The sequence below is a fragment of the Semicossyphus pulcher genome, unplaced genomic scaffold (genome assembly GCF_022749685.1).
Source record: "Semicossyphus pulcher isolate SPU_LCO1_2020_fin unplaced genomic scaffold, fSemPul1.0.p SCAF_8, whole genome shotgun sequence".
Taxonomy (NCBI): domain Eukaryota; kingdom Metazoa; phylum Chordata; class Actinopteri; order Labriformes; family Labridae; genus Semicossyphus; species Semicossyphus pulcher.
The window spans coordinates 15,353,111-15,367,913 of record NW_027211759.1 but is presented as its reverse complement, the minus strand read 5'-3'; the positions used below and the strand labels follow the sequence as shown (position 1 = coordinate 15,367,913).

The 14,803-nt window shown below is 39.8% G+C and overlaps 1 protein-coding gene and 1 non-coding gene across 2 annotated transcripts in view; both read right to left on the bottom strand.

The window, feature by feature from the left end:
* Positions 1 to 2,384, bottom strand: part of LOC138613055 (FERM domain-containing protein 5) — a 55,622-nt gene extending 53,238 nt beyond the window's left edge. Inside the window, exon 1 of the mRNA XM_069686628.1 lies at positions 2,283 to 2,384. Coding sequence (XP_069542729.1) covers positions 2,283 to 2,384 — 102 coding nt within the window. The remainder of the gene's footprint in view (positions 1 to 2,282) is intronic.
* Positions 2,385 to 14,286: 11,902 nt separating this feature from the next.
* Positions 14,287 to 14,358, bottom strand: trnah-gug (transfer RNA histidin (anticodon GUG)). The gene has a single exon. It is a non-coding gene; the product is annotated as a tRNA-His (tRNA).
* Positions 14,359 to 14,803: the final 445 nt, after the last annotated feature.

Sequence of the window (14,803 nt, the reverse complement as noted above, 5' to 3'; positions counted from 1 at the left end):
ACTTATCAATAATGCATCTGACAGAACTAAATTAGAAAAATGCTCGACTTCTGGAGCAGACCCACAAAAAATGAGAGTGTATGCCGCATCTATAACGGGTGAATGTTTTCTCTTACATTTGTTTCATCTGTACGTTCAGTCATACAAATATAAGAGACTGAATGTGAGGCCTAGCTGAGGTCTTAGCCTGACTCTCTGCTGCAACATTGCATTAAAATCAGAGAGCAGAAGAGGCCTGAGGGCAGCAGAGGATTTGAGGCACTTCCATCAATCCTTCACTAGATGAGAGCTAAATCTACAGGGCTGTGTAATGATGAGTGCTCACTTTCTCCTCCCCCCAAACACGGTGGAAGGATCCATAATTCATTAAAGCAAAACTTAAGTTGATGCATTACCGCCACCACTGCTTTAAAAAGACAGACACACTTTCTGCTCTTCAGAAGGCAATGCTTAAAGCTCATCTTTGGTGCACGCCGGTTTTGTTTGAAGGTGGTTTGATTAACAGAAACGTAATGTAGATGTCCATGTCACTGAAGAAGTTGGCTCGGTTTCGAAGAGAGGAACAGGCTAATGTATGTCAGGGCCATATCTAGATTTGGAGCCATTAAACAGTTTAGGTAAAGGATTAGATAAAGGTCTGGTGGGAGTAAAATCTCAACATGCTTGACGTACGGAGGTAAAAGAGAAAGGGGGAGAGACAGAGACACACAGAGAGGCACAGAGAGATCATGAGAGACTGAGAGTATATGACCTAGTTATGCCTCTTACTTTGCATTCCCTAGTCTAGGTGTCCTGTATCCTGGGTGAGTCTGATTTTGGCAGGCAAGAAGCCTGCAAGGAAGCAAGGAATGATGGGCAATTTGAGCTAAATGAGTAAAAAGCTTCAGCTGTACGGCTAGTCCGATGGATTAGCGTGCACCCTCCTAGGCCCTGGTTAGACAGAAAGATAGTCAGGATGCCAGACAGTCACAGCAGAGCTGGAGCATTCTCCTTTTTCACTCCACTCCCCTCCTTCCAGCCTGCTGACGTCAGCCACCCAGACCACACGACTCTGCTGCAAGCAGCACACCTGCTGGCTTCACAGTCCATCTGGCCCAGCTCCATCCCTGGCTCGGCCGAAATGCAGGTCTGTTTACAACCTGGGCACACAGTCACGATCCTACAGTAATTGCAGTATCTGTTTCACGCTTGGTCGAGTTGGAAAAAAGAGAGTGGACTGCAGTATATCAAAGTGACAAGAATCATGCATTTCTTATTAATGTTTCACTGTTTCACTTTGCAGGTTATATGTTTCCTTTGTGTTACGTGGAGTGGATTTAATGTGTCTACGTGTTGCTGACTAGTCAGGGGATTCTCTAAGGATTTCCTCACACCTACAACTGAACAGCAGCCACAAAGGGAACTATTTTTTGTCTTGTAATTGATGTGACAGGCCCTCTTACCTACTTTTTATGAAATCAGCATGAAAATAAAACTGCACAATAATCAAAGCAATGCTTGTAGTGGTGACACGGAAAAGCAGAGATTTTGAACACCAGGCCTCAGTTCTGTTTTTGTTTTTTAAAGGCAATCTGTCCCAGCTGGAAACATCTCTGGGTCGATCCCACGGTGGTAAATCTTTATGGAAGAAAATGTCATACATGAACATAATGGGTCACAAAATCCACAATCCACATTTAAGATTCTACAAGTTTAGATCTACTAGAGCCACACTGTGACTTAGGTGGCATGTTCTCAAAAGCAGCAATGGGATACCCCATGTGCATTATTGATGCCAGAGGTTCAAGGGAAACTGCATGAGCAATGATGAGCCAACATGCAATAGTCCAGTAAGCAACACTACCTCAAGCTACGAGACACATAAGGAGAATAATCCTGCCAAAATGCCCCTTTGGTTATACATTTAAGAGTGCAATGTGCTCCTGACATCCCATCAACTTAAGCTTGAGGGAAATGTCATGTCTGTCCTACAGAGCTCCTTGACGTCTCACACAGCCTCTCATCAAATCAACTCATGTATTCTGGCAATAGTGGGTCATGTGAGGGGAAATACATCACCCCCAATCTCCCTAATGTTATTTGAAATGTTAAATAACTCTATATGTTTGTATTTGGGAACAATAATTTGTCTTGGTAGACACCAGCAACGGGACATGCAGGCACTGGCTGTCCCTCTGCTGCTCCAACACTCGCCTCTCTGTCTGCCAGGTCAGACACAATTGCAGCGCTATTCTGCAGCTCTGCGGAGTGAGAGAAAAAACTGTGGTCGACAGGTGACTAACCTGAATGGTGCACGTATATTCCGTATCATCCAGCAGTCTGACGGTGCAGCTGTATTCCCGCTCAAGATTCCTGATGCTGCCACTCATAAATCTGCTCAACATCTTCTCAGAGAAACGCTGCTCTGCTGCGTCTAGGACCAGAACAATAAACTCAACACCAGCGTGCAAGTGAATGTCACATTGACCACGATCCCCGGTCCCCTAAACGACCAGCAGCCACGGATTCAGCCGCCCAGGCGTGCACCATTGTTGTCCCTGTAAGTTGTTCGTGCAGTGGGCCCGTGCTAAGAAGAACAGAATCCAAGGATGCCCGCATCCAGATCCAGCGGCAGCTAGCCGTGTTGTGTCTCTGTGTGGAGCTGAGGATTATCTCTCACCATTCACCGCCGCCACTTGAGCGAGCGGGCGGGTCCTAATGAAAACTGACGTCAAAATGAACCAACCGGAGTGTGTGATGTTTCTCTGCGCTTTGATATCTAAATTTGTTTTTTTGATTGTTGTTGTTTTTTTCCATACAAACATCTACCACAAAACATTTGTTTGTGAAATGTTCTACATAGACTTACAATTAATTTTAGAGTCGTATTTTATTTATATTGTAAAACTACTGAGTGACAACTGCTTCGTTTGGGATATTGAGAAATAAGGGGGTATTAGAGTGTGATTAAGCCTTAATACAATATTAAAGTGTAACTGAAATTGTGAGCAAGTCCAGAAGAAATACATGAGTGAAATATTTTACTCACGTAATATGAGCTGCATCTCTTGCTGCTATACAGTTAGCCAGGTCCCCTTTTTTTAGTGGCACCCCACCCAACACCTCTTCACTTGTGAAGTAGATTGAATCCAAGCCATAGCAAAGGCACAGCTGGGTTACCACACTACCCCGCAGGGGGGCGAATGTCCTCCATGCCTGTCCAGCAAAAGAGATATCGATTAAAACAATCAGTTTTTCGTAGTGCTTTTGGAATATTTACGTCAACCAGCAATACAAAATAACGTAGCTAACGCATTTACCTCTTGCATCGGTGAAGATGCCTTCACCGTCCACCTCCACTGTCCACCTCAATGGGGAAACCAGCTTAGACAGCATACATCTCATAGCAGTAAGCATAGCGGCCAAAGTATAGCTGAAGAGCTACCTACACACACTAACAAACAGAATAAAGCAGATTTTTTTAACGTCGCAAGCCTTTGCAACCTCACGTTATTCAAATACAGCTAGTGGATGTGTCGATTTAAGGTTATTCGGTTCTTTGACATGGCCTTTACATGCTTTGTATTCTTGATGTAGCGAAATGCCAATATGACTTTTGAACTTAAGAAACACTAAAAGATCGGAAACCAGACAAAAAACAATCTGAAGTGACGTCCATCTATACAAATTTGGTCAATCTGTTGTTTGCTTAAATTGACGTTAGCGTTAGCTAGGAAAATGCTACTGATATGTTCAAAGCTAATGTATGCTAGAAGTTATTTTAGCTTTAGAGCAAGAACACAAGACATGAAGATACAAGTAATTCAATGCAATGTTTTATGAACTAAGAACAGAAGTGTTTCTATTCAAATAACCATTCTCAACACAAATATTACACAATACAGTTAACGTGTTGTTGTCGAGACCGGCTAACATTTCCTGCCTGAATCTGGATGTAATGTTAAAACCGGATACCGAACCAAATTACAGCGCCTATTCGGTCCAGTCATTGGTCCAACTTCAAAACACTCCACGGGCACGCATACGTGCGCGGAAGCGCCAGGTAAATAATTTTTTTAGGTGGCAAAGGGAGATGCTATGAGAAATTTTGTGACCCATCAGAGGCGTCCCATAATTCACCGCCTGACAACACATGTAAGGTCACGCTGAGCGTCGTAGGCAAGTAATTTAAGCAAAAAAATACAATGGGAAAGTCAAAGATTTTGGTCAAAGGCATAAACGCATCCTTTAGCATTATGGTGAAGATGAATGTAACTTTTTTAAAAAAAAGGTACTTTTAGCTGCAATTGGCAGCTGTTTATATAAATGTTTATTATATTTTCTTAATCTAAGAAGAAACTAATTGGAAATCATCCTAACTTAGATTCAAACAACAATCCTCGTAATTTTATTATCGCAACAGGCTGGAAATCTAACACTATGTTTACTTTTAAAATCACGGTTCTAATCGTTATAGCAACAACGGTCGTTTAATTACTTTTAACTGTTTTAACAACAAAACAGCAGAAGAAAGACTGAAGCTGTTTGCTGAACTACATTGAATTTGACGCTGCCTTATCTTCGTGATCTCTGTGAGTATCGACATGGAATAATCTGTACTGTCTAGACAACACTGAATTTGTGCCTAACTTTGGTGTTAAAATGTATATTTAGCTACTAATTTGTATAACGAACATTTAAGAATGGCAGTTTCTTTGGCTTATGTTGTTTCTGTAATATTAGCAAGCTAATGTGAGTTTATTTATTATTTAGATCGTTTGAAAATGCAGAGCTTTTTTAACAAGTGCTGGGCTACTGTCAAGCAGCCGAAAGTTTCAAGCCTGATCGCTGTTGCCCTTGGTAAGTAAACTGATCACTGTGCATAATTGTAATGTAGGCTAACCATTAACCACTCTCTTATCTGTTTAAGTTGAAATGAGATCAAACGATAACCTAAATATTTCAAACTCTATTAAAATGTATCCAAAGGACAAAAACTTAGCAGTTGACAGTTAGTTTGCTAATAGGCCTACAAATGTTTGTAGGAAAACATATGGTGTATTTGCCAACATACATCTATATTAGCTGCGGTTGATAGTTTTATATTTAATGCATGTGCACTGGGCCTGTGCTAACGGCGTTTTTTCGCTGGCAGGGCCCACGATCTCAATTTCAGAGCGTTTCTCACTGTTGCTAGGTTACTTATTATTTGAGCAAAAACAGGTGTTTTAAAGGTATTTTTTAAATTATTATTATTTTTTGCTTGTGTTACATTTCTGTTTTCAGTTATTTTAAACAATTTTTCTGTGTTGAAGTTGTAATATATCTATATTATGTAACTTCTATGTTATTTTTCACAGGCACGGCCCTGAGTGTGATTCTGCCCTACATCCCCATCACACGCCTTAAAGAAACCTTGCTCTCCTCACCTGAAGAGTTACTTATGCGTCTGATTGAGTCAGTCACCGTTCCACACATGATGACACATTTGATCATAGGTAAGCCACAGGTGTATTTATACATTTCTAAACTGTAACATTAGGTATTATACATATGAACACTTTAGATATTGGTAGTGAAAATATATCTTCACTAGGGTTGCCCCCCAAACTAGTATTTGTCTCCTATTTTTTCATTTGTAATTAATTAAAAGGGAAAAAAGCGTAAACTCCATTCAGGAGCACTTTGTCTGTTGTCCAGGGGCCTTTATTTTAGACCCAGTGTAGTGTAACCTGCCAAACTTTTTCTTTTTACGGAAAGTTGGCCTTGTTGGTAACATATCCATGTTATGTAGTCTTGCTGGTTGGTTGTGGGAAGTTGATTTTACTGCTCTGATGCTCTACCCCTCTAAATTGTACCTTGTGTTTTCTTTTTTTATAGCCCGTACTAGGTCAAGGCCTGGCATCCCAAGAAACATTGCTATCCGTGCAGCAGTATACTTCTTTTCAACCACTGTTATTGCTGTTACCATAGGTGAGAAGAAAAACCATATATCACATATACTGTATGAGTATTTTGAAGGATGTAGTTAGTGGACCTGTTCAGCAGGGATGGACAAAATTACATAGATTGTTTTAAAGTCCACCACAAACTATTGCCTCCAAAGATGACCATAAAGTTGAACACTGTCAACAAAAAAAAAACACTTATACCTTCACAAAGGGCAGACTTTTTAAAAAATATTATTTTACCAATTTTACTGTTTTTTTTCTTTCTTACTTTTCACCTTTTTTATAACATGAATTCCAAGAAATGTGTAATTTTTGTTTTGTTTGCAGTTGAGTATTATATTTCAATCTAGTTATTATAAAGTAAAGTGGACACAATCGGCTAATAAATACACATTGTTGGATCATATGTTGTAGGAGTAACATTGGTGGTGTTGTTCAAGCCTGGGGTCAGCGGTGACGGTCGTGAAGTTGAAATAGATGATGATTCCTTCTCATCTGCCTATGCTTTGATGGATCTACTAAGGTAAAAGTATATATATATATATATGTGTATACTCTGCCAACATACTCTTACTCATTACTTCTACTGGTTTTTCTACATGCTGAGGTTTCAGTTTGTAATTCAGCCAAGATTTTAGTTTAGTTGGCATGATATTAAGAATTTTGAATAATTTAATGAGAATCTCTTCACTTCTACAGTACTTTGAACTATTTTTAAAAAAACGAGTAGTTTGAAAATGGTACTACTATTTCAATTGTTAAAAATGGCTTTTAAATATGTTTCCACTGTTGTGGACCCAGTGCATTAAAGGGCTAAGAAGAAATAATGTATGTGACATTTCATTATCTCCTCAATTATTCTGCATTTCTTTTCAGATTCGTCATCATTGACAAGCTTGCTTTTCTTTACCTACCACTTTTATGATGTTAGATGTGTTTATTTTTCTTTACTCCTAACAGGAATATGGCGCCACCTGATCTGATGCTGGCTACCTTTCGGACGGTATGTTTTATCATATACTGCCCATGAAGGAGGCAATGTTATATTCAAAATGTGTTTTTTTTTTCTAATCTTTAGTACAAGACTCACTTCTTTAAGATTGATGTGGAAGCAGATGATCAATATGAGGTAAAAAACAGTTTTCCCTTTGTCACTATCAACATTCTTTTCTTTTGTGAAGTCTACATTCAAGAGGAAAACTGTTGATACACAAGTTGCCATCAGATGGTTTTCCTCAGATGGTTTCTCATCTTGTTTCAGAACCACACAGAAATGCGTAAGCTAGGCGAATATGTTGATGGCGTCAACATTGTGGGCCTGGTTGTATGGATGGTTATCATCGGGATTATTCTCAGGAGGATGGGAGAACAGTCAACACTCTTGGTGGATGTAATCATCGCTGTCAACATGATCACCAGCAGAGCAGTTCAACACATTATGGGGTAAGATGAGGAACGAGACCATTCCACACTTCACTTTCCTCAAAAGCACTGTCAAAAACAGAATGCTTTTCTTTTTTTATACTCATGTTGTCATCGTTATTGTTTCATATGTGGCAATGTAAAAAACATTATGCCTCACTGTATTACTCTGCTACACCAAACATGCACACGCATTTTGCAACTGGTGTGTGCCGCGCAGCCGTTGTGCGGTGCGTTTCTCTGCAGCACCGAGGCAAGGAGAGAGAGTGAGAGGAGAGATGCTGTTTACTCCAAAAAGTGTACTTTATTGCTGGTAAAATGTTCAAATACTACTAATGTTATTATAGTTCTGATTCTGACCTTTTTACCTCTTGGTGTTGGAGCTTATGCTACCGTTAGCTGTTACCGTAAGAGCTACCGTTAGCTGTCAAGAAGGAACAGGGCAACCTCTGCATCACTTCGCTCTTCGGCCCCTACACTTCCACTCATCTGATCCCTCTTTTTATATAGGGCTCTCTTTGTAGCTTTTTTGTCCTCAAAGATCTTCTTTTTTTTGCCCAGTATATGCCGTTGTCTGCAAAGGAGAGGAGGTACAGGAAATTTACCGCAAGTTGCCATAGCTCCTGACTGACACAACCTCTGCGTGCGAGCTGCTGACACAAGTCACGTAAAGACAGATGACACTAGCTTGTACAGAGTCACTGTGATTGGCTAGTTACATGGAAAGCTAACCCTGATGATCGTTTGATTCAGACCGGATGAATTTCTAAACAGACTAAATACAAAGGGGTGGGCGCTCACAGTCACAGATCAGCAATCAACATCATCTTCATCAAATTCTTATGAAATAATGTCGCCTACTGTAGCTTTAAAGCTGGAGTTCGGAACCTTTACATATATCGATGAAAGTCTGTTGCATTCAAGCCCTTGCAAAACAAGGGCACACAATACTGTTTAAGCCCATCACAGAGAGGTAATTCTCACAGCTACATTATTCCCGTGCTCGATGTGTTTTACATCAACCTTTTCATTTTCTTCGTGTTATTTACAAAATTTACACCCAAATTTACTGCTGTCAAATTTTCATTTAAAATTCATAATGCAGCCTCTATATATCTCAATCAGGACGGAGGCAGAAAAAAGGCGTACATGTGTTTTTTTACTCAACACTCTCTGGACCCTGTCTTTGCCATTATCAAAGGCAAAATCAATGTAGAAAGAGAGAGCTGTCCGTAGCAGCTCTCAGAAGAAATGATATCTGTGTGAACAGCACAGGCATGCAAGCCGCAGCAGTTCAGCAACTCAGTTACTCTCACTGTGACGCACAGGTGAAAGATCTATTGTTTAGAAGTGTTCCTATAACTTTACATTTTGTTTTCTCCCTTCCAGCTGCTTTCCTATCGGACTGTTGTTCATGACTGCCAAGTATGTTGATGAGGTCGGGGTCAGCTGGGAGACTTTTTCCCAACTGGGAAAGTTCACGGCAGTGGTTGTTGCCGGGTATGTTCTCTTTTGCATTTCTAGCACTTTTGCTGTTATGTATTAAATGCAATGACATTTGTTATAAATAATTTGTTTAGTAAAGGAGCATATGCTCTTCTTCAGGCTCACCATCCATGGAGCTGTAGTCCTGCTGCTGATCTACCTCCTGATTGTTAGACGCAACCCATTCACTTTTGTTAAGGGGATTTTTCCTGCCTTAAAGAGGGCCATGCATTTCTCACGGAGGTAGGAGAGTTAACATTTTTATCATCTTATTACCCATGAACAGAGTAGTATCAAAGAGAGGATTTAGATGATAGATAGAGAAGCTCTGTGTCTCCAAGCTCTGCGACCCCGCTGTCATTACACTGTTGTGAGGACGTGCACAACATGGACAGAGGAATCGCTCACGTCATGCTCACAATTGGCTCCAGTGTGAAGCAGGATGGAACAGCCCTGTATGAAGTGGTTGCAGCTGTTTTCATCGCCCAACTCAGCCACATCAACCTGAACTGGAGCCAGTTACTTACGCTCTGGTAAGTCATGAGTTTAGTGTTTTCTCACTCACTCTTTTTTTTCTTATTATTTACACCCGGGTAAATATTAAGCATATAGCACACAGATTTTAGTCTAAGTAGTAATGTTAAAATGATGCATGTTATTTGTAAAATAGTATACAATATGAGACCTTCAGGTGCTGTTAGACACACTCTGATGTGACTCTGTGTTCCCTCCACAGTGTGACAGTCCTGGCGTCGAGCTCAGGAGAGTCAGGCCCCCAAGGGACAGAATTGGTCACCATCATCTTTGCTCTTGGAGTTCTTGGGATTCCTGCAAGCGGAATCTGCCACTTGGTAATCGTACATTCGATACTGTAAGTTTAACCTGTGTTTGGAAGAGACCACCACACCTGATGTCAAACAGCACAGTGTGAAGTAGCACGTTTCCTGAGCTCTGTGGTTTATGGTTTTCAGTGATCTCCTCTGCTCTCCCGTCAACGTCCTGAGACACTGCATCGGGGCGGCAGTCGTTGAGCATATTTCCAAAAAAGAACTGGAGGAAATGGATGAACGCGGACTGGACATGGCAAGGTAAATCACAGTATTAGTAAATTATAGCACAGCAATAAAGGTAGCGTCTAAGGTGGCAGACATGGGAAAACATGCTACAACTAACCAAAAGATTTCCATGTGGAGAACTGGGCTGCAAAAATTCTGAATCATTTCCAATTCTTAAACACATAAAAACCTAAAGCAGATACAACAATTGGAGTGAAAAACAAATGCAACGAATGCTAACTAAATAAACAGTCATAAAAATCTGTAACACACAAACAGAAAATAAAACGCTGCATATCCAGTCATCACAGCAGAAGTCTCGAGGCCTTTAGCAGGGATGTGATTTTTTCAGATGAATCCAAAATTCTGGATTTTCAGACCTGAAAATGTGACCTGCGTGAATCCAACCAAACATGATGCGTTCACATCGAGCTAAAGGTTTTTCAGCATTGCACTTTTTCTTTGTCTTTGGAAGGCCATGACTAAGACATGTCAGCCAGCTCTTAGGTCACATAACTTACCAGAATGAAGGGAATGAACTACTTAATGCTCAGTCTGTTTGGGATTTTTAAATGAAAGTGGCTTCGTTTATCAAGTTGCAGCCCGTTTCCCTAAACCTTTTATGCTCTTATAGTGCGTATGACCGTGTGGGCCTCTGTATACATCACCCCAGTTCAAATCGTTTAATACCAATACATGAAGAAATGAACAAGGAACATGTATCTAGTTGCAACTTGCAGAGAGTCAGTTGAAAGAAGCAGCAGAAGTTCCTAGTCAGATATAACTGTAATAATTTACTTGGAGATGGAAAATTAGAAAAATCTAATTTATATTTAAATGTCTTTCAGAGATCGGACTGCAGAGGTTGGTGGAGAGAGCGAGGAGACGACCGAGTGAATGGACACAGAGGCAAGTCCACAAGGAGCTGAAGACCGAGCATGTGTGGTGAAGAATATTGCAACTAGGATGTTGGCCTGGCTGGAAGGGCTACTTGCAACTCAGTTGTGTGTCGGTTAGAGACATAATGCAAGCAACATAATAATAATAATAATAATAATAATAATAATAATAATAAAGAATACTATAAAACAATGAAACAAAGGAAAATCACCCGGCCGTAATTTTCCCTCAGGTAAAGGGACACAGGTATCAGTGACTGATTTTTTTCTACATGTGGCAATAGTTGTTTATTGTTTGTTTTTTCTTTACTGATTGATTGAATTTGAGTTTTAATTAAATTAAATTATTTATTTAAAATCAAATTAATCCTTTTTTGCATGGTACGTTTATGTACCAGCGACACTGATTTATTGATGGATTGATTTGATTTATTTGAATTCTTGTTTGAAATCTTTGATCTTTGATTGGAATTATTTTGTAATAGTTGTTGATTGTTTTTTAAAGGCTTTATTGATTGATTGAATTTCATTTTTTATTCATTGAAATCATTTATTTAAAATCAAATTAATCATTTTTTTAATCTTCCTCTGTAAATTTATGCTCCTGCAACCTTTATTGATGTATTGATTGGATTTACTTAAAATACCTATTTTGTATCATTGTATCATGTTTTGTTGTTAAATAAAAAAGTCATTCTATAAAGAAATCTTCCTGCCTAACTTTGTCATGAATGTAAGTAGTGTAAGTAAAAAGTATTCATCATGTTCACTGTGATTTGTTAAGTGCTGTCTCTGAAAGCTGAGTTCACACCGCTGGATGTCATGTAAAGCTTTGAGGAAGAAATTCAAAGTCTTATAAAGAAAAATTGTTCTGCTTTAAAAAAAGCTCAGCAGAGTGAGGCATGTATGATTTAGATTTTAAGACTTGCCAAAAATACTTTAACAGGTAAAAAAAAAAAAAAAGATATAGAGCGGTTACAGTAGCATTTAAAATAAATAAAAACATAATGTGCCTTTAGGAGACGAGTGAACCAGTGCATATTTACATAGTGACATAGTGTATATCTGACCCGCTTGCAAGGGTGCTGCCTTCCCATAATCATACACTAGTTATATGAGCATAATAGCAACAATAAAGGTCTTTGTCCATGTAGTTCTTTATTTTCGGAATCTGTTTTTTTTTTTTCAGATGGTTTGACATCAGAATGACCCTCCTGTCTGTACTGTAATACTAATACTTTTGCTGACATTGATATGAACTGCTTTCACCACAAGAGGGCAGTGGCGGCGCTCTCCATGCACAGTGTATCTTCTGCTTCAGAGTGAAAATAAGGCCAGAGGGGGAATCAGATCAGATACTAATTGTGTCTATGTTTCTATAACTAGACACTCTATTACCCTGTACAAATGATACAGAGCCATAGATTATGTCCACTGTTGTGAGGACTACAGGGAAAATATGTGCAGTCCCTGATCAAATGTTGTTCTAGACCTCCCTTCTATAGTGAGCAGCTTTAGTACTCATGCATGTGAGCAACCAACAAGACAATCTGAATGTTGGTCAGAGCTTTGCTCTTGGGTGCCCTGAATATATTTAATGAAGAGTTGGCTTCTGGCCATTCTGCAAAGAATAAGTACCTGTCAACCAGAGCACAATGTACCCATGCCTTAGATCAGGGGTGCCCAATCCTGCTCCTGGAGAGCTACCTTCCTGCATGTTTTAGGTTTCTCCGTGCTCCACACCTGATTCGAATGTTTTGCTCATTATCAATCCCCTGAGAAGCTTCAGTTGATAACGAACAGATCATTCAAATCAGCTGTGTTCAAGTACAGAGAAACCTAAAACATGCAGGAAGGTAGCTCTCCAGGAGCAGGATTGGGCACCCCTGCCTTAGAGGAAGAACTGAATTTTATGGCCATGCTCTCTTTGCCCATGAGCGAGGTCACCTCAAGCTAAAGCTAGCAGGCTAGTTGCACAAGACTTACAGAGTTTAACAGTGTAGTTTGATAAGGTTAACAGTGACAATGATGTGCTGCGCTCCTCTCCCCAACCCTCTCTCTTGGACTCATCCTGCACTGTGAGACCAGCAGTGCAAGTTTTGAAGGAGCAGCTTTAAAGTTCCTCCAGTTGGACACATTCTAGCTTCCGCTCTCTGTTTCCCAAGGTCCATAATCCAGCTTTTAACGATAAAGTGGAGTTTTTAAGTTTGTTTTAAGAACGGTGGCGTTATGTGTGACATATGCACGTGACATCTGGCAGGTTTGTTATGGAAAGTGAGTGTAGACTGTGAAGAGAAAGTACCTACAGCAGACTCCGTGAAGCGCATGCTTCAAGCCAGCCACACAGACGAGGCTGCCTGTGTGTAGCGACTGAAACAAACTTTAAAGTCGCTTAGAGGCTCAGGTTGAGCCTGGATGATCTGTGACGCGCTAACAAAAGATTCGCTGAGATTCAAAAGTACGTTTGAAAAAGATTTATTAATGAAAAGAATCAAGTCATTATAACGTGCAAAAACTATAATTAAAGTAATAACAGCGATCAAGAGAAATGCGGTCAACAAAAAATACAGCGACCCAACTCGCCTTCTTTCCCCCCCACACAGGTGAAAAGATGAATTTATTAACTATGATTATCACCGCCCATATCCATTGTGACCAAAATCTCCATAATCCTCGCGATAACTAAAAAATGATAAATGACAAAATCCCGAACACAAATGAATAAGAATACCATAAATATACCATCAAAACTTAATATAATAAAAATGTACTTACTTCAGAATTAGCTCATTAATGGCATCTACATAACCAGCCCCCAAATCATTACTGCCCCAACCCTCTGGCCACAGGTGTATCACTTTAATTTCTAGGTTCAAATGTAAATAGTTATGTCAAACTTCAGGTAAACCATCCTAAAAGGGGGCGAGGCATAACTGATAACTCTTTCTATCATATCGTGTCATTATTTTATGTATTCGACTGCCACCCACTGGCCAGTCATAGTTAGTGCGCTTTAAAAAGCCATCCATGCCCACCTGAGTATGAATAATAATATACCAGTTTAATTTAAGGGACCTCTGGGGACTCTGAGGGTTGGTGAAGGGTCTCCAGGAAAAAAAGTAATGTAATTTTAGCCTACCACTAGGCATAATTAGACTTATTTTAACACGCACTTTTAAGACGGTATAGAAGCATTCATATCTGGATTATAGGGCTAATTAATAGCCAGATGTTAGTCGTGTTATCTGCCCTCGTAACGTCAAACTGCACGTAACAAACTCAAGTTAATATTGTTGGGTTGGACCAAATTCAAATAAGAGGGGAGACCACTATTTATTGTAGGGGGCTCAATCCATGGGTGTATACCTGGGCTCTAGTATGAAAATTAAAGACATTAACAGCAGAGTGAATTGTTATGAATGTGTGTTGGTGTTGGTACTTTCGTTATTGACTAACTCAATTAGAAAAGGAAGACCCGAGAATGCTTAATTCCTCTGCCGTGACCCGGATTCGAACCGGGGTTGCTGCGGCCACAACGCAGAGTACTAACCACTATACGATCACGGCGAGCTAACGGGACAGGTTACGCTTTGCACGATTTTCAGTTTAAGATCAGACCACCGTATATTTTTAATGTATTTTATTGCTGCTAGTATATGATTTTAATATATTAATGGAGATATTAATGTTTTTTTTTAATATATAATGTGGTGTGTCTTATTTGTCCGAGTATTGATGACATTGATTTGAGGACACTGGGTCACATGACACATAAGCATATACAATTAGTGGGTAACGTATCAAATTTAGTTGTATTCTTTTAATCATAATTTATATATGGGCAATTCTTGGACGTATTATAAAAACATCAGTTTTGTGCCAATTAAACAATGATTTATTGATGATCCCTACATCAGGCTCTGCCTGTTAAGTGACAGGGCTCGCTCGGAGGTCAGCTCACGTTTGCCCTCTACAAACTATGAGGGAAGCAGAGTGAGAAAGCGTCACTGGC